This window comes from Megalops cyprinoides, chromosome 1 (assembly GCF_013368585.1).
Source record: "Megalops cyprinoides isolate fMegCyp1 chromosome 1, fMegCyp1.pri, whole genome shotgun sequence".
NCBI lineage: Eukaryota > Metazoa > Chordata > Actinopteri > Elopiformes > Megalopidae > Megalops > Megalops cyprinoides.
Window position 1 is genome coordinate 19,217,999 of NC_050583.1, and position 25,178 is coordinate 19,243,176.

At 47.5% G+C, this 25,178-nt stretch overlaps 1 protein-coding gene across 1 annotated transcript in view; it reads left to right on the forward strand.

The window, feature by feature from the left end:
- Positions 1-25,178, forward strand: part of rptor (regulatory associated protein of MTOR, complex 1) — a 156,227-nt gene that overhangs the window by 1,967 nt on the left and 129,082 nt on the right. The window contains exons 2-4 of the mRNA XM_036525885.1: positions 2,064-2,238; positions 21,887-21,989; positions 23,427-23,509. Of these exons, the coding sequence (XP_036381778.1) occupies positions 2,071-2,238; positions 21,887-21,989; positions 23,427-23,509 (354 nt within the window). The 5' untranslated portion in view covers positions 2,064-2,070. The remainder of the gene's footprint in view (positions 1-2,063; positions 2,239-21,886; positions 21,990-23,426; positions 23,510-25,178) is intronic.

Genomic DNA, 25,178 nt, shown 5'->3' on the forward strand with positions numbered 1-25,178 from the left:
ATTTTTCAGTTTTCATTAAACAACTTATCTGTTACTGTTTGGTGTTACAGTATGCCACAGCTGTACAGTAATCGCAAATCAATCACATAAATCAAGACAAGAAGTGATTTCATTAGAAAGGACAGTGTAGTCTTTGAAGAGAGATGGAATTGTCTTAATTCATCTGAAAGCACGTCAGAATATCTCCTTTGCATGTGCTCTAATTCTGGATGGTGCCTTTATTATCTTCCTTCTTTACATATCATCCTGGTCAAGACTACGTGTTCAGAACCTCAAACTCAAGTATGAGATGTAACCATTTGCTAAATTCAATCCTAATTACAGTTGCATTACATTACATTATTGTCATTTGCTCTTATCCAGTGTGATTTACATAGGTTACAGCCTTACACGTTACCCGTTCATGCAGCCAGATATTGACTGAGGCAATTCTAGGATAATAATTGCCCAAGGGTACAGTGGCAGTGCCTGAGTGGGGAATGGAAGCTTTTGGTTACGAGCCCTGCTCCTTACCGCTACGTCACACTGGCACAGCTACTGTGCCACAAACTAATTAAGCACTTCTTCAGCTTTCATCATTAATTGAGAAAGTAGATCAACACTTTTTTGAAGTCAGATATAGTATTTTTTGTGATGACATGAATGGCCATATTCCATCATGGAAGATGCGGTGAAGACCCTTCCATTAAAACCAGTCATGTGGTTCATATTTTTAAAGTGCCTTTTGAAGGATTTTTGGAATCAGTCAATGAGAGATGAGTGCTGCGTTTTCACTGCTGCTTTCCTGCTAGGAATATTAATAAGGGTTAGGTGTATGGATTGTAAATGTTAACATGCTGTCAGTTACTTTTTAACAATCTCGAAAATAAACATTTGCGTAGTAAACATTGTGTCATATAAACATTGTAGTATAAACATCGTGTTGTATTTGCAACTGACCAGAAGAGTGACAATAAATTTGCTTGATCAATGGGCGGAATTTGCATTTCCATCTCGCAAAGGTGATGTTATTGTCCACCTCGGCTATGTCACAACTTACTACTATGGGCATCACAAAATAACAGTATTATCCTAGACCTAGAGCTACCTTCTACTTTTCCTATAGTGCATCTGGATTGTAGCTTGTCTCTCCCGCTGTCTGTGTAGCGCTGATTTGTTCCCTGAACAAGTAATGTCATGCCCCTAAAAACGAGGCCCCCAATTAGTCAGCAAGTGGTGTGACCAGCCTGGCGAATTGGATCAGAAAAGGTCGCTAATTTGATGCATTTGATTTGAACGCAGTCTCTCCTGGAAGGAAAGGCATGATTCCATAGAGGCCTGAGCTCAAAGGCTAGATGGTTGGCAGTAGATAGTGTTTGTTTTTTTTCTGCAGTCTTGATGACATTATATGGATCCCCCCCGGTCAATTTCCATTGTTATCTGTTAACAGGACAGCTTCCTTTTGTCAAGTCAACATCTGCTGTCCCACCTTCCGTCTTGTAGGTGGTCAAAGAGACCTAAGAATATACTTATACCATATGGACAGGAGCTCAGAAATGTTATAGTCACTAGTTGTTGTTTCTCCCCACGCACTTTGAGAAAATACTTTTTCCCCCGAAATGCAGATTCCAGTTTACAATTTCCAGCTTCTTCAGTTTTTCTGTCTTTTTGAACCTGCCCTGTTTTGCAATATGCAAATTATGTGAGCCTCTCCTGTTGAATGTAACATTTTTACCAAACTCACTAATGAAAAAAAGAGAGCAAGAAAAGTACAAAGATGAAATGGCATTTTTTTTCAGAGGCATAAACAGTGAGAGAATGTAGGAGTTGTGGATGGAAGGCTGAGCAATGTGCTGTCAGCAGTGGGTGGGTTGCCAGTGGATACTGTCAAAAACTACCACGGGCTGTGATGAAAGTATTGATCAGCAGCAATAGAGTTAGGCTGTGAAGGCCTGCTTTGTCCTGGGTGGGGGAGTTTGGTTGCGGAGCAGAGGGATGCTGGGTGAAGGTGTCAGTTGCTTAAAGTTTGGAAGAGTGCGTGGCAGGCCTCGCTGACCCCCCGGGCTGGCTCGCTTCCCCCGCAGGGCCCTGATGAAAATGGACTCGGAGCTGCTCCACTCGCCCGTGGTGGGCCTGGCGGAGGAAGAGGAGGCAGACATGAGCGACTGGAACCTCCCGCTGGCCTTCATGAAGAAACGCCACTCGGAGAAGATCGAGGGCTCCAAGGCCCTGGCTCAGAGCTGGAGAATGAAGGACAGGGTGAGTACCTGCCTCCCTTCCCTTCCCGTTGTCATGCTTCTCTGTTTCTTCCGTTACGCTCTACCTTTCCTTTTATAAGTGTGGCTGTTTCCCACCTGGTTTTCTCTGCCCTCCTATGCCCCTCAGTGCTCCCAAACAACTAGGACTTTTGGTCTACAGGTTGCTAGATGTGATGGAATGCTTCATGCTGCTGGATGTAGGTTTGTCAAGTGTGTTCACAAACAGGACCACAGATTGCAAAGGTGGTTTGTGACAAAGTTATGTGAATCTGTGCCAAGTTATTAGAACATGCTGCAATTCATTTTGTTCGCTGAATTGTTCAGCGAGTATAGCCTTGAGGTAGCAGGATTCGATTGAGTGCTCACACAGTTTTGTTCTACAATGATATTGTACACTTTTATGTCTAAATATAAAGTTTGGAGTTATGCATCCAGAGTATTCAGGCTTACCGTTATTAGGCTTGGTTTGTGAGCCAGAAAACTGCAGTAAACAAGGTAGTTTTTTTACAGCATCAGATTAAATTGTTTGAGATTTGTATTTTTGTTTAAAACAAATGTCTGCAGATTTGGAAGAATTAATTTTAATTGTCTTTGAGTGTTTCTCCAAAGATATGCTCAATAACTCACCTTCTGTTGGAAATTAGGCTTTCTAGATCTGACTTTTACTCAATTATTAATAGATTTACATTTAGTCTCTTCAACTCTGCATCAGCTGATAAAGTGCTTTGTAGGTACAGACATTGAGATAAAGATGAATAAAAATGAAGTATGAAAAAGGTAAATAAACTATAAATGACTATAATACCTTTCAGTTTTTCTGATTTATTGAATATTACAGGTAAACATTAATTTGTATATATTACACTTGTCTTCAAAATACATGTGAGTGAGATGGACTTGTTTACTTGATCAATTAAGTTGTAGGTGAGAAAAGAAGGTGAAATTTGTACATGTTGTTGACCGAACACAATTGATTGTACAAACGGTTAATTTCATTTTTGTCCTTGGGTTCATGAAATTTCTTTTGCACGGCTCAGATTAGGAAGAGATCGTAATCACAGGGTGATGTGCGCAAGCTGAAGTGCACTCACATTAGCACACCCTAAACACAATCATCAGGTAAAAGTGGTGGGCCAAGGCCCACAGGCACTTTCTCATTAACATGCACCTCTGCCTGGAAGAACCTTTGAATCAGTTTTACGGCTCCTTCGCTTTCTGCTTCTCCGTCCTAACGGCAAACGGTAATGGATGAAATCAGTAGGGTAGTGGATGCTGACTTTGGTCAGCACTAATGCCAGCCCCACCATCGAATAACTCCGCTCAGAGTGGCTGGGTGTGGGGAGATGTGTTGTTTTAGAGCTGAGAAATTTATAGAAGCTTATTGCAGTTTGAAACATAAAGCATCCCGAAGTAGGAGATGCTTCCATATATATATATAATAAGCGGTTTGAATGTGCTGCGGTAAAGTGGAAACAGCATTTTGACTTTAACAGTGGAGTGCAAATGGTGAATGAGGAAGAACTGCCATTGGTATTTTTTCACAGCCTCAGTGATATAGTGATTGAAAGAGAGTTTGTTGTCAATTGTTAACCCAATGTATCTAGAAGATTCTACAAGGTCAGCTATTTCTCTGTTTATGGTCGGGCATTCTAATGCAACCTTGAGGTGAGAATCGACCAGCATCTCTTTGTTCTGCTATCTGTGAGCAAGACAGATTTCCCAATGTAAGCAGATTTAGACAATACCTGTGCCGATTGATAAACCTTTCACAAGGAAATTCTCGCAAAATTTTGTTTAGTTAGTGTATATAATTTGTTGGTCCTATTTTCTTCCAGGTATTTAATGACCCTGCTCTTTATTTCAAAGTAGTTAATAATTTATATTCAGCTAATGATTAAAGTTTAATGTAATGCTCAGAAAATGTGGGATCCATTATTTTCAAGTTAGTCCAGAGAACTTTCATACCCTTTTTTTCATATTGCATATATTTATTTATTTATTTATGGATGAATTATGTTCACCATTGCAGACTTTCTGTGGCACTTTACACAGAGAAATGTTGGGATTTCTCTTGAGACCGGTGACAAGAAGAGACGCCGCCTTATATCGAAGCTGCCACGGCTTTTATGAAGGTGTTATGATCCCTTCCTGCAGGGCCTGATTGTTTCCTGAGTTCTGTCAGGAGGAAATATCGCTACTGTAATAATGCGCGTCACGTGACCTCATCCCTCTCCACCGGCCTCGCCGCATTTATATCGCTCTATTAGCTTCAGAAGTGTGATAAAGTGCGCTCTTCTGTTTTAAGGGGAAATTAGGCTGCGAGGCGTTGAGGGATGTCTTTGATCTCCGTCATATGTCTGTTTTTTTTTTCTGGTGACGTAGCGTCCCGTATGTGGAGACACCTGACGCGCGCTTGTCTTTCTTGCCGAAGAGCGTGGCCCTCGGAGGCGAGGCGACAGCAGTCCAGAGCGCGGGTTGAGATTTAATGCGGGGTGTCAGCGTGTCGACATGGGTTTGGGTTATATACAGTCGAGGCGCAGTGGAGCACATCTGGCCGTGATGTCCTATTGACTGGTGTAAGAAGTGATGCGCGGCGTGGGAAATCAGCCAGCGCCCGTGGCTCCTCGCTAAACCCCCCCATCCAGACCGGTGCACCCCCCCCCCTCCCCACCCCCGATTGGATTTGATCTCCCAGCACTAAGGAGGCCACCCAATCGAAGGGTCATCGCTCCTGCTGGAGTAAATTTCTCGCGCCCCGCCGCCCGTCGATTATCGGAGACTGTGGCTGTCCTTGCTGTTGCCTGCGCAGAAACGGTGTGTGCGCAGACGTGCCGGCGGCTCTTGGTCCCCACCCCCCCCCCACCCCCCCCGGTCGCGCGCGTCCGCGGAGCGCACGTGCCGTCGGCGAGTCACAAGTGTGTCGGCGTGGGCGTCGTGCGGGGGTAACCCTGGCTCTGCGATGGGAGAGGGGGAGGGAGAGGCCCCAGGAGTGCTCCGGCGCAGAACACAGCGTGCCTTCAGACGAGCACAGAAACTGCTGCTTAAGCGCTTTCCCACCCCCTCCCTGGTCCCTCAAGCACTGGCTAAGACAGAAGTGCAAATAAAAGCTGAATAAATTGTATGGGAGAAGGATCGAGTGTGAGGTCCATCGCGTGAGATGCACAGCTGAAGTCTGTCAAGGGACACAACGGATCTCTCTCTTCCTTTATCTCTCTCTCTCTCTCTCTCTCTCTGTTCCTCTCTCTCTCTCTCGTGGAAACGTCCCATTGCTGGTGTTTAGTCCTGTCTTCTGTTGCCGTCAAAGGTGTTTACCGTTCTCTTTTAGTGAAGGTGCAGGTTATTTTTGTGTAATTAAACTTGTTTAATTAGTGCAATGGTGACACTGGAGTAAATGAATCCTTCTGAGTACCAGGTCCTTTCTAATTTTATGACCTCTCTGTTTTAGACGTCACACAGAGTGACACAAATGGCAGTCATTAAGCCCTTTTGTGTCATCAGTGTAGCATTCAGTAGTATCAGTGAAATATTGATGTTTCTGAAGAAACTAAAAAAGTCAAGGTCATACTAGAAGTTTTTTTGTGTGGGCTCATGTGCCATGTGGCATGTGAAAATATTCATTAGAACTTAAACATCTTTTATGGAATATCTAAATTAAATTTATTATCTAACCTCTTGGGCGGTAATGATGGAGGCAGTAGGGTGGTTTTCCAAGTTCGACTGTCAGAGTGTGTCCAATAAACTTTGCAAAAGAAACTTTTTTTCTAACATCAAACAGCTCCAAAGGCAAGCTCATGCATTTTGATGTTTCTAAAAATCAAATGAAGATCATGATACACAAACCACAGTCACAATGTAGGCCTGCATTAAAAAAGGAAATCAATCAGAGACATAAGCTGTGCTCAAGTGAAAAGTGTCTGGTGGTAGTCTAAAAGTCTATAATGAGACAAGGACAAGCAGGAGTAGTCAACAGACCGTGTCCAGCATTAACTTCAAAGCACAGGCAAACACTTTGCTATTTGTGTCCCTCGTCTGCATTATGTGGTTTCGGTCAGTTCCTTAGATTGTTGACAGTCTGCCCTGCTTTTTCTGAACAGCCCTTTTGCTGGCACAGATGTTGCTGGAATGCTTAAAATCATCCGTGCCAAGAGAGCGCACGTCAGAAAATGCCCCTCATTGCCTCCCCTCCACCATTTTCTGTGGAATAGATGGCGGGTTCACGTCAAAAGCCATCATCAGCCTGGGCGCTGGCAGGTTTCTTCACTGGAGGGATTCACCAACAGCAATTCAAAAGCCTCATCTGTCTTTGTATTCCTCCTCCTGGCCGGTTACTGCAGCTTTGACAGGATGCTCCCATGGTCTCTTAAAGCAAGTTATGCAGTTAGAGTTATGCTCTCTCTGGCCTGCTGGGAAAAAGTCAGGGCTGCAGAGGCCGCTGAAAGAATGTGCTAGATGGAAAGTACAGACAGGCACACTTTGTTATATATCGCGAAGAGGTGACATATTTGATATTTTGTCTCCTTGCTCTGTCACAAATGGGACCTGTTTTGTTTGCACTGCACAGTGGTCTAGAGTACTGTATTGATTTTTCCTATTAGTGCCTGTACTGTGTGTTGTATGAGTCTTTTTAATACCCTCAAAGCTTTAATCTTTTGCTTTCGAAGTACGTTCACTGCCCACAGTGACTTCTAGTTAATTGTTTTCCTAATTATGCTTGTTTTGAACAAAGTTGTGCTTTTCAAAAACTTAAACGCACTGACTAAAATGCAAGGGTTGTCATAGACAATAGTCATTGGCCTTGTAATTGATTGTCACATTTTGGAGCGTCAGGGTAGAGACGTGGAGAGGTTGATAAGCACTCTTCTTACGTCTTTCTCATGTTCTAGTTTAGTGTTTTTTGACCAATGTTTAGCAGACCAATGTTTGAAGAGTCTGAGAGATAGGGACCATTTCCGTGCAGCTTTGTCAGGAGGCTTGCGGCTGTTGGTGTGTTTCGGCCGGAAGGTGGGCCGTGTATTCAGGATTCCGGGCCAGATTGAGCCCGGTCGGTGGCCTGGAGGGTAGCGGGGCCCGTCTCTGCGCTCGGAAGCCACAGGCCGAGGAGGGAGCTCTGGCGTGACTGCAGCCTCTGGCGTGGGGCCGGGGTGGATATGCTGGGACGCTGGGAGCACCGGGGCGTGACGGAAGACGTGCTGTCCCCTCCCCTGTCCCCATCCACGCCCACCTCTGCCCGTCCGGGGCCCGAGCCTCTTCCAGCTGGCTGAGGACACGGCCGCGCTTCCGCCGTCCAGAAATAGCCTCGGGGGCAGCCAGGCACGCTAAAAAGCGCGGTCCCGGGGCATTCCTGGAGACGGCCGTGGCGGTGTGGGGCAGCGGAGGTCGGTGCAAGACACGGGCTGCGTCCTGGGACTGGGACAAGATACCTCTCACAGCGGCCCGCCGTGCTTAAATGTCAGCCTCTCGTGTTAAGTGCTAGAAGACATTTGGGGACATTCCATAAGAAACCAGCCTGACTTTGCCTCGACGCTCTTTCATTTCCCCGAAATTCAGCACAGTCACGTGTCCCTGCAGAGGAGGGACCCAAGGCCAACTTTCGCATTTGTATGCGAAATTATTTTTAGGGATACACTTAATTGGAGTGCTCCTATTCTGGCAGTGTTGTGCCAACCCGGGCTCTGTAAATTTAAGACGTTTTAACTTTTTGACTACACATGCTGCCAGCAGTCTTGGTGTCACATTAAATCTTGTTACAGCACATTCCCAGATACATAAGTAAATGTGGTTTGAGAATTTATGTATATTAATATTGAAGGAATGCAGTATAATATAGTGGAATATTTCAATATATCTATTTCTATATATCACCTTTGATTTTATGTTCTTGTTGGTATGATGTTCGACAGGCTGTGCTACCCTATAAAAAATTCCCATCAGTTAGCAAAAGGTGCTCTGTCTACCAAATATTCTTTTATGATCCCTTAAAAGTTGCATTGTTGTCCTATTATGAGGCTTTACTTATGCTAGCCTCTGAAATGCATTATGTTCTTCCTCATGAGAGGTTGCATTTGTCAAAGTTTTTTCCCTCAGTGTTACAAGAGTCATCAGTCCTTTGACTATAAATGAGCAGGCCGAGCTGTATGGAGGAAGCTTATTTTTACTTCAGACGTGTCATGGGAAACCCCCAGCACACATCCAAGCCACCATTTCCCATCATGCTCTGCCACCATTTCTTTTGTGTTCTACTGTGAAAAAGCCACAAGGTCCCCACTGGACTTTCAGTGGCCATCTTAGATTCCAGGCTATTTGGATACGCCCTCACTAACTTATGTGTAGCAGGGGTTGTATAAGATTCACTGAATCTGTCCATTAGAACGTCATGGTCACCAACCCTGATCTTTCAGTGTGCAGTGCGTGAGCGCTTTGCCAGGTGTATTCTCTTCATAACTGTCTGGGTGCCATTACAATGCAGCTATCGGTTATATCGCTTTGTAGTTTACCCAACAACATCACATGTATTTTTACCGTGAGATGTTTGTCAGGGAAGTGCCAATCTGTCCAGGTTCCAGGGTCCTCTTCATGGTGACAGTTTTTTGCATTGTGACGCTCCCCCAGCTGCGAAATGACATTGTCCTGAGCAATGACAGACGGATGACTAATGAGCATCCTTTTGGTAGAGGTGAACCGTGGCGCTGTCAACGTTTGCGTGCGGTGTGAAATCGCAGTGACACTTCAACGTTGATGAATGCAGCCGTCGCTATAGTAGCAGGCAGATGGGTGCAGACTCCCTGATTGTTCTTCAAGTAAAAACCTCTCCTTAAGAACAAAGGAGAGATTCTTGGGGAAAAAAAAATCACCAAGGACAACATATTTTGCCTCTTGTCAAAATGATGGCTTTTGATTTGCAACGGAATCATTGCCTTCTTAGTGTCCTGAATCATGCAAGAAATGCACATCTTTTCGTAAAACGCGCCACTGTTCGTATGATCAGTTTTCAAGCCGGTGTCCGTTGCTTGCGTTGCTCCATGTCAGTCAAAAGCGCACTCAGACTGCATTGAAGCATGACTTTCATGGCTGGCAGTGTGTCCCCAGGATAACATTTTGGAAGAGCAGGACTGCAAAGAATCATGGCTGAACATTGGGGTTATAGTTTAGAGGAGGTACCCCCTCTAGTTGCTGAAGGGGCTCTTTGCTGCAGTAATCGTTAGCGTGACATTTTGGTGTGGTTTCGCACAGACGCATACCAAGTGGAATACCACAGCAAGACAGGAACGCATTCCTCAGGGCTAAGTCAGCAAACCGCGAAAAGCTGACGTCTCTTCTTTAAACCTCATGTGTGCTGCCTTTAAATTGCACGCCGCAACCTCTCTTCAGGACACATAGGGCTTATGCATAGAAGTCGAGCTGTCATTACTGCCCATCACTTCAGCAGGAGACCTGCATAAAAATGTTTCCCTGGTCTTGCCGTGGAACAGCAGGCAGAACGCCCTTGCAGAGCTGGAAAAAGGTCCCTGTGTTTCATTCTCTGATGCTAGGCTCGCTGATGACAGATTTGACTGTAAGTGACATAACGCCTGTGACAATGCCCAACTGACAATGTCACACTCTTTCGCAATTTTGGAGTGCACAGCGCCCCGTGACGAGGCATCGTCCCTACAGCACACAGGAACATGACTGTCGTTTCCTGTTTGCATAATCATTTCCATGTAGTGTGACCAATTATCTTGAACGTTTACAGTTGGCAACACAAGTCCTTCCTATTTGCACCAGATAATGAGTGAATCGCTCTTCGCTCTGATTAAAGCCAGCCTCGGCCAGGTGTTAGGTTTGAACAGCAGTGCTGTGGTGATGCCATTTTATGCATCACTGTAATGACATGCAAATCAGAAACAAGCATTTTTGTAGGTGTTACCTTAATGACAGAAAATTGCTAAGCTGTAAAAACCCGCTGATATACACCATCACCAAACAACAGTATCTGCCTGTCTGTAAAGTTTATTTTAATTTAGTCATTAAATTGTCATTACTGTAATTTATTTTCTTTTATACATATTTTTATACAGTACCCCATACTCTGTTCCCTCCGTCAAAACACCAAGAGTGTCATTTTTCCCTGACCTCGCGCTCCAAATTATTTGTGCATTTTCGGAATGGTCCAGCTTTTTTGGCAAAAAGACTTGGCCTAATAATTGAACCTTGTCACCCCTCTTTATACATGACAGAAATCCCCTTTTAACTGAGTGAACATTTTTGTGACTCATCCGATCCTTAGTTCAAATGGCGACAGCCGATCCTTTTTCCTTTCAGTTTTTTTTCTTCAACATTCCTCGACTTAATTTGGCTGTATGTTGCTGACCTTTCGAGATGTATCTTCAGTTTCGAAGTTTCCTGTAGGATGAATTAGCATTCTTTGAATTTTTCAAGATCTTTGCCAGGAGGATTAAGATCTGGCTCTCACAGCCACAATATTTTTGCTTAAGGGTGAGGGTATTACTCTCTCTGACTAGGAAAGTTGCGGTACTTTAAGTAGTATAATATACATTTACATTTAGTCATTTAACATATGCTTTTATCCAGACTTTCGGTAGGTTTGAAAAAAGCATATTTCCTTTCAAGTGTCTCTTGTTTCAGTGGTTCCCAAAGTCTCCTCCCAGGTGTGTCTTTTTATGGGAACTGGATTGTAATGAATTTCAGTGCGTGCCGATGATGTTCATACTTCAGTGCTGTTTCCTTTCTTGCTAATTTCCTATGAAACGGAACTGATTGAGTTATTGCTGGGCATAAATATCCGGGGAAAATGCCTGTCGCAACATGTGAGTGTTGTGTTGAATGATGACCCCTAACATCAGAATGGTCACGGCTCTAAAACTACCTGAGATCTCGCTCTAAAATTTACCATGCTTTTTTAGTATTCTGTAGAGGGTCAAAGTTGTACTGTTGGGTATTTATGTGAGTATTTTGCAAACTTCAAAAGTAGATATGGAGGTTTTCTGCAGAACTGTGAAAGAGTTTAAAGTGATGCCATGATTGCTTCTGCAGCGCATGTAGATAGAAGGCAACAGTGAATGGTCGTTCCACAGATAGCGAACACAGTCGCTCATTGTACACATTCGGGTGTATTATACAGTGGAGCTTCGGGCTTTTCAGGTATGCCACCCTGTCATTGTCAGTATTGTAGAATATCGAGTTGTTGCCTAACTTGCTGGATTCACTTGATATATTGCTTGCAAGACCTTGTTGTACCTTAACAGATGGCATGCAATTTGAAATTTGCATGAAATGTTAACCAGGGTCTTTTTCTTGACAAAAAACCCCCCCACACCTGGCTTACATTTTCTACCTAATAGCAGTTACAGAATGACTGCCTATTCACTGTGAAGCTAAAACGTGTTTCCATAGCAATCAAGGACAAAGATGGTAATCTATTGCTAGGATGGTAGTCTCAAAGTGTTAACTTGGATCGCAGGGTTGATTTCATACGGAAAGTCATCTTGTTCTATCCAGAGGGACAAGACACGTTCACTCGGGGAGATTTCACAAGATAATGTGGCGAATAATATGAAATGGGCATAACTTTGAGGTGGTGCAGTGCGGTCACGCTGGCGATTTCTGTGTTTTTAGAATTCCTGTCAATTCGCTGTGTCTCAAGTGTTGCAGTGGCAGCGCTGCAGTGGTGAGCGGGTCGAAAGCACTTTGGAGCCTGTTTAACAGAGCTCGCCCTGGTCTGGGCCAGGTGTCACAGCAGGGTCGGGTAGACTGTTCCTCTGTGTTTTAGATGGATGGCGCGTTCAACTGTCTCCCATCATGCCAGAGTGCGCACGGCCACCTGCAGACAGAGGGGAAATGTGCGAAAGCGCGCGGTGTAATGGGAGTAATTGGCGGACCTCGGCCGGCTCTCGGAAACGTTGGGCCCCATCGGTCGTCGCCCGTGATGGAGTGCGCGGAGCGGGGCCGGAGCCGACAGTGCGATCTCCATCGCCAGCGCGGTAGGGGGGATCGATGTTCCCCTCGGTTTTAATAGCCTTAATTTATAGCACGTCACACAAATGGAATAATCACTGCCCATTGATCTGCATGGGCTGGGGTGTGTGGGGAGGGGGAGGGGGAGGAGGAGGCTCGCTCAGCTGAGGGAAAAGGCAATGTTTCACCGGGTCTCATGAGCCCTCTTTATGTTTATTAATGAGGGAGGGGGAGCGGTGGCCTTCTCCCCCTCCCCATGCTGGCTTGCACACTCGCTCTCCAGCCCTCGCTGAATTTCCCCTTTCCTCACTCCCAGACCCCGAGAGCTGGAGCGCACGGCTTCGTACACCGCGTACGCCATCGCCGGCTCTCGCTGCGTCTGCAGTCACCTTCGCTCCTGATGTAATTCCGCGAGAACGCCGACGGTGTCGCGAGCGTCAGGCTTGCCGCTGTGAACGGCCCCCCAAACTGAATTAAGGAGTAGCAGGGGTGGTCCCCCCCATCAGCCGCAGGCCTGCCTCGTGTCTCTCTCTCAGCCCGTTCCTGCCCCCCCCCCCCGAGCTGCTTCTGTCAAGGGCGTTGCGGAGGGCAGGTGGGCCTCCTAGGGTTTTTTGAGTCTTGGCGGATTTGCCAAAGTTCCTCTGCGAGATCCCTCTGCACCCCCCACCCCCATCGCTCCCCTGCAGAGGTGCGGAGAACAGGATTTATGGGATTATTGGAAATCCATAAAGCCAGGAGACCTTTATTAAAATGTAATTTTGTTTAGGCTTTTTTCAGATTAATGTTAACAATCAAATGAACAGGTCGGGGCCTCCCCCTTGATAAAGGGGCTGTTGTTGCAGGGGGGATCAGCGCCCCTCCCCGGGGGGTCCTGCCCTCTCTCCTCCCTCCCTCCCTCCCTCTTTCTCTCTCTTTCTCTCTCTCTCTGGTGTTCTGCCTCCGTTCTGTGCATGGCAGGCTCTCGCTGCCTGGCTGGCTGAGGCACCAGCATAAGAGCGCTGGGCGCTAATGATCAGATCTTCTCTGCAAGCGTCTCCACCTCTCCCCATGCAAAGCGGATACTAACCTGGAAACGGCCCGTTGACATTTACCAAGGAGCCACAGCTCTGTCCGCGCCATGTGACCCGTTTACGGTTGGGGGAGCTGTGAAAAGTTCTATAAACTTAGGTGCAAGCTGGGCCGCCTCCTCTCATTTGCTTTGATTAGGCCTAGACGCATACTGTGCCCTGGCTGGGAGGGAACATTGAGTACTACTCTCAGTTCTTCGCCTTTACCGACGAAGTCGCACACCAGAGGAACAGACCCTGAAGGTTCCCGAACAGCAGAAAAGGGAAGCATCGTGTTTCTCACACCTCGCCTCGCTCCGGTCTGAGGGGACGGCGAAGCTCTCTGTGTTCATTGATTTGCTCAACGAGCTGAGAAATGAAAGGGATTGCAGGACCCAAAATCTGCTGCAGCTCAGCCCCTACGCTGTGTCTGCCTTTGTGGACACACACACACAAAACACAGGTGTACATTAATCTCGATTTTCATTCAAATGTATATTTAATGAGTTATTAATTGCTTTTTCATAATGTTCATGGACAAATAATTTCATTATATCATATGTTATAATGATATAATGAAACCGGCTTACTCTTCCTGCAAACATTAAAATAGCAGAATTACCATATCATTGGTTGCGAGCCACAGTTGTAGACATATTTTTATCATTATTTATTAATGAGTGAACTCTTAATCCAAGGGCTGGAGGGTAGGATACAGTGGTTAAATCGCATGTCTGGTCATTACAGACGCTGATTGTTGCAAATGCCAACAGAGCTTAGATTTTATTGATAGGGATTATCGCCCATGAGATGGGATTAAGATATGCTTGGTAGGCGTACAGTTTTGATATGTTTCAATTAATTTGTAATTCATTTTGCATCAGTTGATTTTAATGAGACTAATTGTATAGCAGATACGGCTACGTCAGGGATACAAACAAGCCAGAACAGACAGTCTGTTGTAACTGATGGGAAAAATAAAAGAGGGCTGCAGTTTCTCAGTTCAGCCTAAGTGATTTCGTCCTGGCCTTGCAGAAATTCATCATATTTCTTTGACATTTTGCTTCGCGGGATCATTAAAGAAACGCTGCTGCAGTTATATTAGAGACTGAGAAGGTGCGTTTCCAATGCGCCCGTGTGGACAGTGTGGTATTTCTAAAGGGCACCACGTGGCCCTGCGAGCCCTGAGGGCCGGGGTATTACAGTAATGTGTGTCGAGCCGGCTCTTTTATTTGCAGCAATGCAAAGTGCTGATCCTCCTCTGGATCTGCTGAGATTGGTTGAGGGGGGAGCACTCCGACATGAGCTGTATAACAGCACGCATCCGGAGTAGCACATATAAATGCCGGAGGCTCCGTTTCAGCGGATCTGTTTCAGTTTCACTTTCGCTCAGCGTCGCTCCCCCAACCCCCCCGCCCCCCCCCCCCCGACCCCCTCCTCACACTTTCCAAAAGGCTGACTTTCAAACACATTTTTCTCTCTCTTTCTCTCTCTCTGTCTCTCTCCCCCACTTCACTTGCTCTCTCTTTCTCTGTGCCTTTCACTTTCTCTCTGTCTCTCTGTCTCTCTCTCCCCCCTGGGTTTCTCTCTTCCTGTCTCTTTCACTTTCCCTCCCTCTTCCTGTGTCTTCCACTTTCTGTCTGTCTGTCTCATCCTGCTCTATCACTTTCTCTCTCTCCTTCTGTCTCCCTGGCGTCCCCTTTCCCCCCCACCTCCCCTGAGCAATGTGAAGTGTAATTGCTCAAAGGTTGCAAGTCTTCCCTGTGAATTTGGTTAAATCAATATGTGTCTTAGTGTAATGGTCCCATTTAGTTTCCAGCTGTCACATGGGTCCTTCAGGGTGCTCTGTCTGTGCTGTGGATACAGAGGAAGCCATGCAATGGGTGGGTGGCGGGGGGGGCAAGAAGGGGCTCTCAGTAGTGTTATGTTGTGTTAAGCTTTTAAAAGAAGTGGTGTTGTCTTGTTTTGTGAATGGTAAACTCGCGAGCGAGCAGAGGCCGCCCTCTGCACCTGCTGTAGATGCTGTTCGGAGCAGATGTCATGTTTCCAACGCAGTCCCCTGCTGTTTTGTCGAAACCTTATGGTACATAAAATTATCCGAAAGGCACAAGCATGTGTCATGAACTGTGGCACTTTAATCCCTGGGTAAAACGTTTGATTCGTGCTGTCATCCTTTCTCTCCGAAAAAAAGGTTTTGGGCTACTTTCACAAGCCAGGAGTTCTCCCTTTCAAGCCGAGACACGGCTCTTCTCTTTAGGGATAGAAAAGGGAAACCGTGGTTCGTTATTTTTTCATCAGTCTCCTTCCTAAATTGTTTATAAAACCTCACGTGTCGCCATGACACACACAGACACACGCACACGGATGCGCATGCTAACACAGGCAGTATTCAGGACGCCTTCTCTGTGAGGGTCAGTGCAGCCCGGGCTCTGCTGTCCTCACGCCAGGGTCGACTGAGGACGCACGATGGTGCCACTCTGTGGGTCCCGACAGAGAGGGGCTCTCTCCACCACAGGGGTCCCACGGGGAGATCACAGCAAGGGAGTGGCCGTTCGTGCCGCCCCACGAGGGGGGGGGGCGTGGGCAGCGGCAGTGGCGGCCGAACTCAGCGGCCGCCTCGCTCGGCCTCGGTAGGAAATTCGCGGAGGCAGGATCTGGCTTAATTAGCCCCTCGGCCCGACATGGACACCCGTTTCCCATTTTCACACCGCGCCTTATGCCAGCGGGCCGCCGGCTCACCCTCACTGCACTCCTCTAGCGCAGTGACCTTTCCTGAGCAGCGGGGCAGGGACACGCGGCGTCTAATGACCATGTTAATTACCGAATGCATGTAATGCATTCCGCTATACCCTCCGCTCACAGACCTGTTTCACAGGGAGAGCAGGCAGCAGTGCTGAGTCTACATTCACCCGTCTGTCTGACAGGTGAATGCAGAGTTACATACTTATAGTTGTATATAACGAATGGGACGGCAGTGTTGCATAGTGGTAAGGAGCTGGACTCGTAACTAAAAGGTTTCCGGTCCCAATTCCTCGCTGGGGCACTGCCGTTGTACCCTTTGCCAAGGTACTTAACCCAGAATTGCCTCAGTAAATATCCAGCTGCATAAATAGGTAACAAATTTTTACATGTTACCTATGTAAGTCACTCTGGATAAGAGTGTCTGCTAAATGCCAATATTATATTATTAATCAATGCCTTAACACAGCAAAGCCTCATGACAGCAGCATGACATGAGACATGTTCATATAATCTCTGTCACAGCGAGAGCCCTCTCTGCTGCATGTCTCCAGATCCCTGTAGGTCAGCACCGGTGACCTGAGGATGCGCATGATTAATCTTCCCCTGGTGGAGAACTGGGTTCAGTGTGTACCCACATATTGCCCTGGGGAACGTGCTGTGGGGGATGGAGAGGATTGACCTTAATGTCCCTTTCTGTGTCCCCAATAAGGCTCAGCCTTATGTATATATTTGGTTGGCATAGCTATTTTGCAGCACAAATGATAAATTCAGTGTCAGAGCTTGGAAAATGCGTAGCCATTGTATGAATCTATTTAGAGGTTTGAACTGACAGTAACATATAATGTTGCTACCTAGAAAGTTCCAAAACATAATCTTAATTACAAATGATTTAACCATGAATTACCTTCAACACCCAATACTAAATTACCACAAATGCAATTACTGTAAAATATATTTTGACAGATGTATAATTTTGCAGGTTCAGGCCGGTCATCTCCCCTGGAGTAATGTGCTTATCCTGAATTGCTTGAGCAAAGGTCCAGCACTATAGCCACTGTAAATGGATAATGGATTTGACAAATTGTAAGCTATGTGTGTCACCATGGATAAGGGCATTTGGTTAGCAAATTAATAATGTAATGTGGTTAGGGCAAACTCAATCTGGGATATAGAGCAGTTCATTTTTTATTATGTGGTTGGGCAATGTGGGGCAGAGGGCTCAGCTCTATGTGTGTATGCGCGCGCGGATGAGTGAGTATGTGTGTGTCTGTGTCTATGTGTGTATGAGTGAGTATATGTGAGTGAGTGTGTGTGAGTGAGTGAGTGAATGAGTCTGTGTGTGTCTGTGTGAGTTAGTGAGTGAGTGTGTGTCTGTGTGTGAGTCTGTGTGTTAGTGCGCATGAGTATATTTGAGTGTGAGTGAGTGAGTGAGTGAGTGAGCAAGTCTGTGTGTGTGTGTGTGTGTGAGCAAGTCTGTGTGTGTGTGTGTGTGTGTGTGTGTGTGTGAGTGAGCAGGTGAAGCTCTATGTGTGAGAGTGAGTGAGTGAGTGAGTGAGCTCAGGCCACGGTCCTCTCCACCCTGCCCTCAGAGTGCTGAGTGGGAGAACTGCTCTGGCCCGGCCTCACACAAAGGCAATTAAAAAGATATTGATTGTAGAGAGTAGAGAGGAGGGGAGGGCAGTGGGCGTGGCCAGAGAGTTGGCAAAAGAGAGATGCAGAGGTCCAAAATGTACAATGCAGCAGAGGGCTGACGGTTCAGTTTCTCCCCTGTAGTGCTTTCACTGCCAGTGAAAAAAAGACCACATACAAACACAAACAGCGAATGGCAGCGCAGCCAGTGAATGGCAGGTCTGCAGGTTTAGCTGTGTGTCACTTCTGTCACGTCTGAGCAGGATCTGCTGGGGGCTTGTGCCCGCTGCCTTAATTGGCTGACATTGAGGGGTTTGTGTTGCGCAAGGCTCTGTCAGCCTGGTTGGGACTGCTCTGCTCAGAAGCTGCCTCCCGCCTCTCTGCTTCCCAGGAAAGGGCGCGTGTGTGTCGTGATGGAGCGGGTTAGCTCAGGACGAGCCGAACGCAGGTCTGCTTTCTCTGGGCCTGCCACGTACACGTACGCGCACACAGGCGCACACACACATGCACACAGACACATGCACCTGTTGACTCGAGGAGCCATGACCGGGACACAACATGCTTCCCTACCCTTGTTCCCCCTCCTCCCTCAGCCTCATCGCACCGATCAAAGGGATCGCTGTCTGCTCTCAAATATGCGCAGTAATGTGCTTTTGTGCAGAGTCATTGTGAGCAGCCCGCCGCGAGCTGAAGGTTATGCGGCGGCAGCGTGCTGAGCAGGCACTAACAGGCCCACGGCCAGGCCCCTGGGCAGAGGGGAGGGCCGGGGGGGGGGTTGGGGGGGGCTACTGGCATAATCAGGGGTCCCTCCGTACACCTGATACCATCAGCAGAGCCGCTCGTCAGTGACACCCACCCCCCCCCAGGCTTCCATTGCCCCGGCAACGCAGGTGCGACTGCCCAAAGGCTGTGCCATTGAGTGACTGTCTAAGTCAGCCTGCCCGTCACGCTCTGTCCGTCTGTGGCGGGACGTCTGTCTGCCAGCCTGTCTGTCCAGCCTATTCTCTGTGCCAGTGCGTCTGAGCGCTGAAGCCCCGCTGTGTGCACAGGCAGGTATTGATCCTGTGGGTGGATGTCAGTGTAGGGGGTCAAAGTTGGCAGTGAGGCCTGTACCCCACAGCATGGCTAAGGGAGCGCTGCAGCTCAGTGTCAAGTCATTACATTACATTACATTACATTACTGTCATTTATCTGACAATTTCGTCCAGAGTAACTTACATCAGTTACAATTTCTAGAAAGTTATCCATTTATACAGCTGGATAATTACTGAGGTAATTCTGGGTTAAGTACCATGCCCAAGGTTGCAGCAGCAGTGCCCCAGCAGGGGAATCCAACCGGCAACCTTTTGGTCCTGCTCCTAACCACTATGCTACAGTCCCACCCACATCAGGGCGGAGTTCATCAGGACAGGGCGTCACACTCTGGAGAGGGCATTTTGCGGGAAGGAGGATCACGCCGCAGGTTGAAATGAAGTTGCAGGAACGTGCATTTCCTGCTCTCTCCTGGGAAGCATGTGCGCAGTATTACCACAAGTGAGGGCCCTTTCAGGTGCCTGGCTCCAGATCCCTGAAGTTCAGTGCTCATGACCTGAGGATGCACATGAGTGATTTTGTGCTGGCAGGGACCTGGGTTCAGTGTGTACCCACATATTTCCCTGGGGAGCGTGCTGCAGGGGGGCTGGGGAGGATTGACCTTAATATCCTGTTCTGTGCCCTCAGTAAGGCTCAGCCATATATATATATTTGGTTGGCGTAGCTATTTTGCTACACAAATGATAATTTCAGTATCAAAATACGTAGCAGTTTCATGAGTGCCTTTAGCCCATTTCGTTTATGACTTATTTTATGCTATGTAGCACTCGTGTTATGTTACATGGTTCGTTATGTGTTCATTAGTGTTATTAAGCTCCTCATAGCTTTCACTGTCCCATTTGTTACGCTTTGTAATGCTAAATCACTGTTTCCTCAAAGGTAACACTAGCTAGAATTTTTCAAATCTAGTGTTCTAATCACACCGGGTTGACCATACGTGCGAAAGGGCTAATCACACAACCGGCGAAGGGTTAAGCACTTATCCAATACTAATTGACCATAGATGCAGATACTGTAATCTGCAATTTGTTCTGATAACCGTATGTTTACAGTTTCACACCTGCATTTATTTTAAACAGGTTAATATGAGAGAGTGATACTGTGCGACATTTATTGATGCTAGATCTGAACACTATATTTTCTTTTAGAAGTCTGAAATCAAATATGTATTCAAGTTTTGTAAATTCAAAATCCAATAATGTTCAGATTTTTTATTTAGGTACATACACACACACATACATTTGCTGTTCATCACAGGTAAGATTTTTCAGTGGTCTTTCTTGTATCTAATACCTTGTCGAAAAATTCCAAATCATACACCATCTTTGGATTTCTTTTCATTTTATTTTAAGGAAAAAAATTGCATATCTACCCATGAAAGTATTATTAAAATTCCTCAAGCCTTGCAGGTTATCTTTAAATTTAGAACACAATTCACGCAAAGGTAATGTGTTTCCCATCTGAAGTTTAGTTTATCAGCCATTAAACAATAGAATAACATTATTTTACTCAGCATTCCATTGTAGGAAAAAACACAACTGTAGTCATTTTTCCTCCCAAAAGAACCTTCCTTACGTACATAGAGGAAAAAAAAAATAACTCCAGAGTTTACTTGATAAATTGTGCTGTCATTATACTTATAGCTACCTAACTATGATTTACTTTCTCTACACATGGCTACATGGTGAATTATTGTAACTGTTTATATAACTGTTTATATAACACCCTATATTTTATTCACTGTATACTGTATACTGTATACAGTAGACTGTAGTGTACTAGTTGTTACCGCAAGTACCGGTTTTTTTGCGTTGCAGGGAAACCGCCAGCCCACCAGTTGATGGCTAGTGTCAGACCTGCTCTCTCTGGTGGCTGGAGTCCGGGTGTTGTGTTCATTAGTGTTTCTGTCGTGTCAGCTCGATCCGTCAGTGGAAATGCACGGCATGGAAATTCCACCGTGCGGCGTTCACAGCGAGGCAGGGTTTTTTTTACCGTGTTCTCAGTGTGTAGCGACCCCGCTTCCCCCCCGTTCCCCCCCGGGGGTGGTGTAGGGGCAGGGCGTCAGGCGGTCCCCTGGCTGGGGCGTGATGCTGCTTGCGTGGCGGCCCCCTCCCCTCCCCTCCCCCGCGGGGGCCTGGGCCCGGCAGAGTCAGTAGCTGGCGCTGCGCTGGCGTGGCGCCCAGCATGGTTTTGCTCTGTCACGGGAGGGGGGTGCACTGCTGCCAGTCGGCGACCCCGCGGATCGATCCGTTTTTCCGGTGCCGTTGCCGTGTTTATCTGACCTCGGTGCTGCCGGGCCCGGCGCGCACGCTCTTCAGCCTCACAGTGCAGCAGCTGCTGCTTTTACAGAGCCCTCAGAGGGCCGGGAGGCGTAGTCCTGCTCCCCTGCTGTCATCCATTTCACTGATGTTTTGTATGGTTTCCCCTCAGTTTCAGTACTTCTGAAAACGGCTTCTCAACGGCTTCTTCGAGGAGGGGGGGGGGGGGGGGGGAATGTACCTGCGAACCTGTTAATCAGTAAGAAAGTTTTTCGGGCTCATTGCGAAAACAGACGGGAGTCTGAAAGCCTTCCTCCCCTGCCCTGCTTTCTCTGACACGGTGTGATGAATGTGTTGTGACTCGGGAAAGTTTCTGTGGGGATGATGGGACTAGGCTTAAAATACTCGGAGTGTCATTACCGGCGCTCAGGATCAGTGTGTTTGACAGTGCGTAATGACGAGGAAAGTTCAGGTGCGCCTGCGTGTGTGCCCTTCTGTAGTACGCGAGCGATGGTGCATGGGTTTTGAAAGTGAAAGAGAGAGAGAGTGGGAGTCTGGGAGAGTGGAGGTGTACTGTGCGATATATGGAGTTAGTACTGGGGTGTACTATGGGGTAGAGAGGGTGTGGGGGTGTACTCTGGGATAGAGGGAGAATGAGGGTGTAGTGTAGGATATATGGAGAGAGTGTAGAGGCGTACTGTGAGACAGAGAGAGAGGGTGTGGGCATGTGCTTTGGGATACATAGAGTAAGTATGGGGGATGTATTGTGGGATAGAGTGGGTATTGGGGTGTCCTGTGTTGCAGAGAGAGTGTTTGAGTGTGCTGTGGGATAGAGAGAGTGAGAGTGGGGGTGTACTTTGGGATAAAAAGAGGGTTAATGGGGTCATACTGGCGTCAGTGTGCTGACAGATTCCCTTCCTCTCCTCAGATGAAGACCGTCAGCGTGGCCCTGGTGCTGTGTCTGAACGTGGGGGTGGACCCTCCTGACGTGGTGAAGACGTCCCCCTGCGCCAGACTGGAGTGCTGGATCGGTAAGGCTGTTTCCCCCCCTTCCAGAGTCTTCCCTCCCCTCCTCCCCCGCCCCCTCCCCCCGAGGTAGCTCTGTACCAACACAGCCTCGCCAGGCCTCGCCCCGACCTTCACACTCCCCTCACATCAGCCCCAGCTCCTCACAAGCCCCCCTCTCTGCTCTTTCAGCGTGTCCTCCTCATACGCCTTTACCCTTTTCAGCTTTTCTCAATTTGTCACAGCACTCGAGACAAAGCAAGAGATGAACAAAACGAGAGAACAAAATACCAAAAAAAAAAACCTAAAAAAACAAAAAAAAAACAAAACAAACTTTGATATGATCTAAGACTTGGCAAGAAGAAAAACAAGAAAACCCCCCTGTGGGAAATGGGGCATTAAAGAAACAATCACCAAAGGGACATTTCATCTTCCAATTGTTTTGGAGGGAGAGGGAAAACAATCTCAAAAAAGAACAGGGTGTCAGGTTTGATTTCGAACAGGCCGTCCTACTTTCAATACGAGCTAAAAATGGGGACCTTTCAGATCCGCCAGTCCTTCCAGGTTCTGCTTTTTTGTGCTTTAGAACTGGGGGAAAAGGTTGGGTCTTTTCTGAGCGTGGGAGGACGTCGGGTTGCCCTCCTTACCCTACCCCTGCTCCAGTAATGAGCCATTACCTCTGCACTGTCTGAGGAGAGGCGGAACAGCCAACTTTTCTGTGCTCTGCATGAATGAATCAGAGTGAGTACTTGCTGAGAGACGAGCATGGTATGGTGAGATTTGTAAGGACATTTCGCGGTGAGAACAGCCTAGAATGCGCTTCGCGTACGGCTTGAACTTGTGAAAACAAGGCCCGGGAAGCACAAGCAGGTAGGTGGGCGTCCACACACACACGCGCGCGCCATGTCGATATGAGCCATAATGTATGCTCCATGCGGTGTGTGCAGAATTTGATATCACGCAATCTATATGGGATTGATTTTTTTTTTGGTCAATATTTCAATTTGAAGGACTAAAGCAATTTCTCCTTGTGGCGTTTGGTTTATATAAACAACAACCTAGTTATGTGAACAATGTTTTGTGTCTGTGGAGCAGTGAATCATAGCAGAGAACGTGGCTGAGGAGTGGATAGCACTCAGTCCATCAGTCAATCAAGCCACCAATCAATAAATCAAATTTAATTTTTTACAGCGCATTTTTATAATGCAGTTGTCACGAACACTAAACATACATCATAGCGCATTTTCCAGAAGGAATCGAAAATTCAGAAAACCTGGAGCCAGTTGGGGGAAAAAAAAATGGAAAATTATTCCCTGACCCTGGGAAAAGAGTGTGTCTGTGGAACGGAGTATGCTCAGTACAGTGAGCGTGGCTGTGGAATGGAGTGTGTTCAGTACAGTGAGTGTGTCTGTCTGTGGAATGGAGTGTGCTAACCACAGAGACTCTGTCTGTTGTTTTTGCAGACCCACTTTCCATGAGCCCACAGAAAGCACTGGAGACCATCGGGGCCAACCTACAGAAGCAGTATGAGAACTGGCAGCCCAGGGTGAGTGGGGCGTGGGTGGCATGGGGCACACACAGGCAAGTCTCCAGTATCCCCCATCGAGGCACTTAAGTCCAGCTCTGTGCAGCGTTCACTCAAACAAAAGAGCTGGACCAGTGCAGTGTCAGATATACTGAAACACTGACTACAGAGCACATGTACTGTTATGAGTATGACTTGGCGCATATTGGACAGTGTTTGAATTTCACACTCATAACCACCGGTGCGTATGCATTCTAGAGGGCAGTCCTCCTCGTGGGTACCAGAAGTATGACAGAGGCACGTTGGTCACCTGATTGTAGGTTGAGTGTTAGGGTGACTTGAGAATGTGTGTGCGCTTACAGTACGTAATCAAGTCTCAGGTCTCCTCTTAAGCACTATCAGTGATCAGAGAGCATGCTGGGAGCAGCAGCCTCATCCGCCCAGCTGCGTGCAGGTAAACTCTGTTCCTCTGCTTCTCCCGTCTGCCACGTGACCCGGCCCCACTTGCTCCAACAGGCGCGGCTGTCACTCTCTCGCATTCCCCACAAGCGCTGGAGAACGTCCGGGCCTCTTAAGCGGGACGTTCGTGACTAAACGGCCCCGGGTTGTAATCTGCGGTCGGACGCTGCTGTTGTCACCTTGAGCAGAGGTCCCTCACCCAGATGGCTGCAGTAGACGGAACAACGACAAAACAAAACACAGATTCGGTTATGAAGAACACAAGACTCAGGGGTGTTCTGCACAACTCCCCCCTCTGTCAAAGCTTTGACTTTTCACACTGTAGAAAAGTCATTGCTATCACAGTCAGCTTGTGAAAACTGCCTCAATGTTTACAGGCTGCCACTTCTAAGCACAGGGCCTGAGCATGAATTTGCAAGCCTGGTTATGCCCTTTAGACAGAATAGATAAGGAGGGGTACAGATTTTCCTGATCTGTCCCCACCCTATCCTACCTCTGAGTCTGGGGAGTTCAGCTTGCATCCGATCCGTGCGCGGCGGTGCTGTGCGCGTCTCCGCTGGCGCGCGGTCCGACCCTTTCCCTCATTTATTGGCCGTGGCCCACAAACTCATTTGAAGTAGCCCTCTGCCCTGCTTTTTTGCATTAGAAGAAGCAGAGATACTGAGTACAGCGTGGGTTTGGTTCCAGTGATAGTGCATGCTGGGAAACCTTACGGCTCGAATTCAGCGGGGTGTAAGAGCTCGCACGGTGCTGCACCACGCTTGCTCTCCACAGCTGTAACCGCACGGTTGCTTATACGTTTTCACAGTGAACTCGGAAAAAGCCTGCGATGCCATGGCGGCTCCTTTCAGTCGCACTGTTTTACGCGTCGTGTTTTGCCGTTGAATTAACCCTCCTTGCAGTGGGGCCTAGCTGAAAGCGCTTGCTGCAAAGGATGAATTAAATCAAGCGGGCGACCGGATCCAAGCCTCCCTTTCCTCCCGTGTCAGGGCTGTTCTGAGCAGGAACGGGCTGCTCTTGGGCTCTGCAGTCAGCCTCCACTTTTCCTCTGGCCCGATCGACCTGCTGGGGCCCGCTCTGGCACGCACGCCGTCACCTGGCCTGGCAGGCAGCCCGAAGGGCACCTGAACGCCGCGGTTTCCACATGCGTTTCCTGGAGACCCGGCGCAGCGGGCTGACAGGCTCACCGTGCATGATGGGACCGGGAGGGAAAGCGACCGCTCCTCTGCTG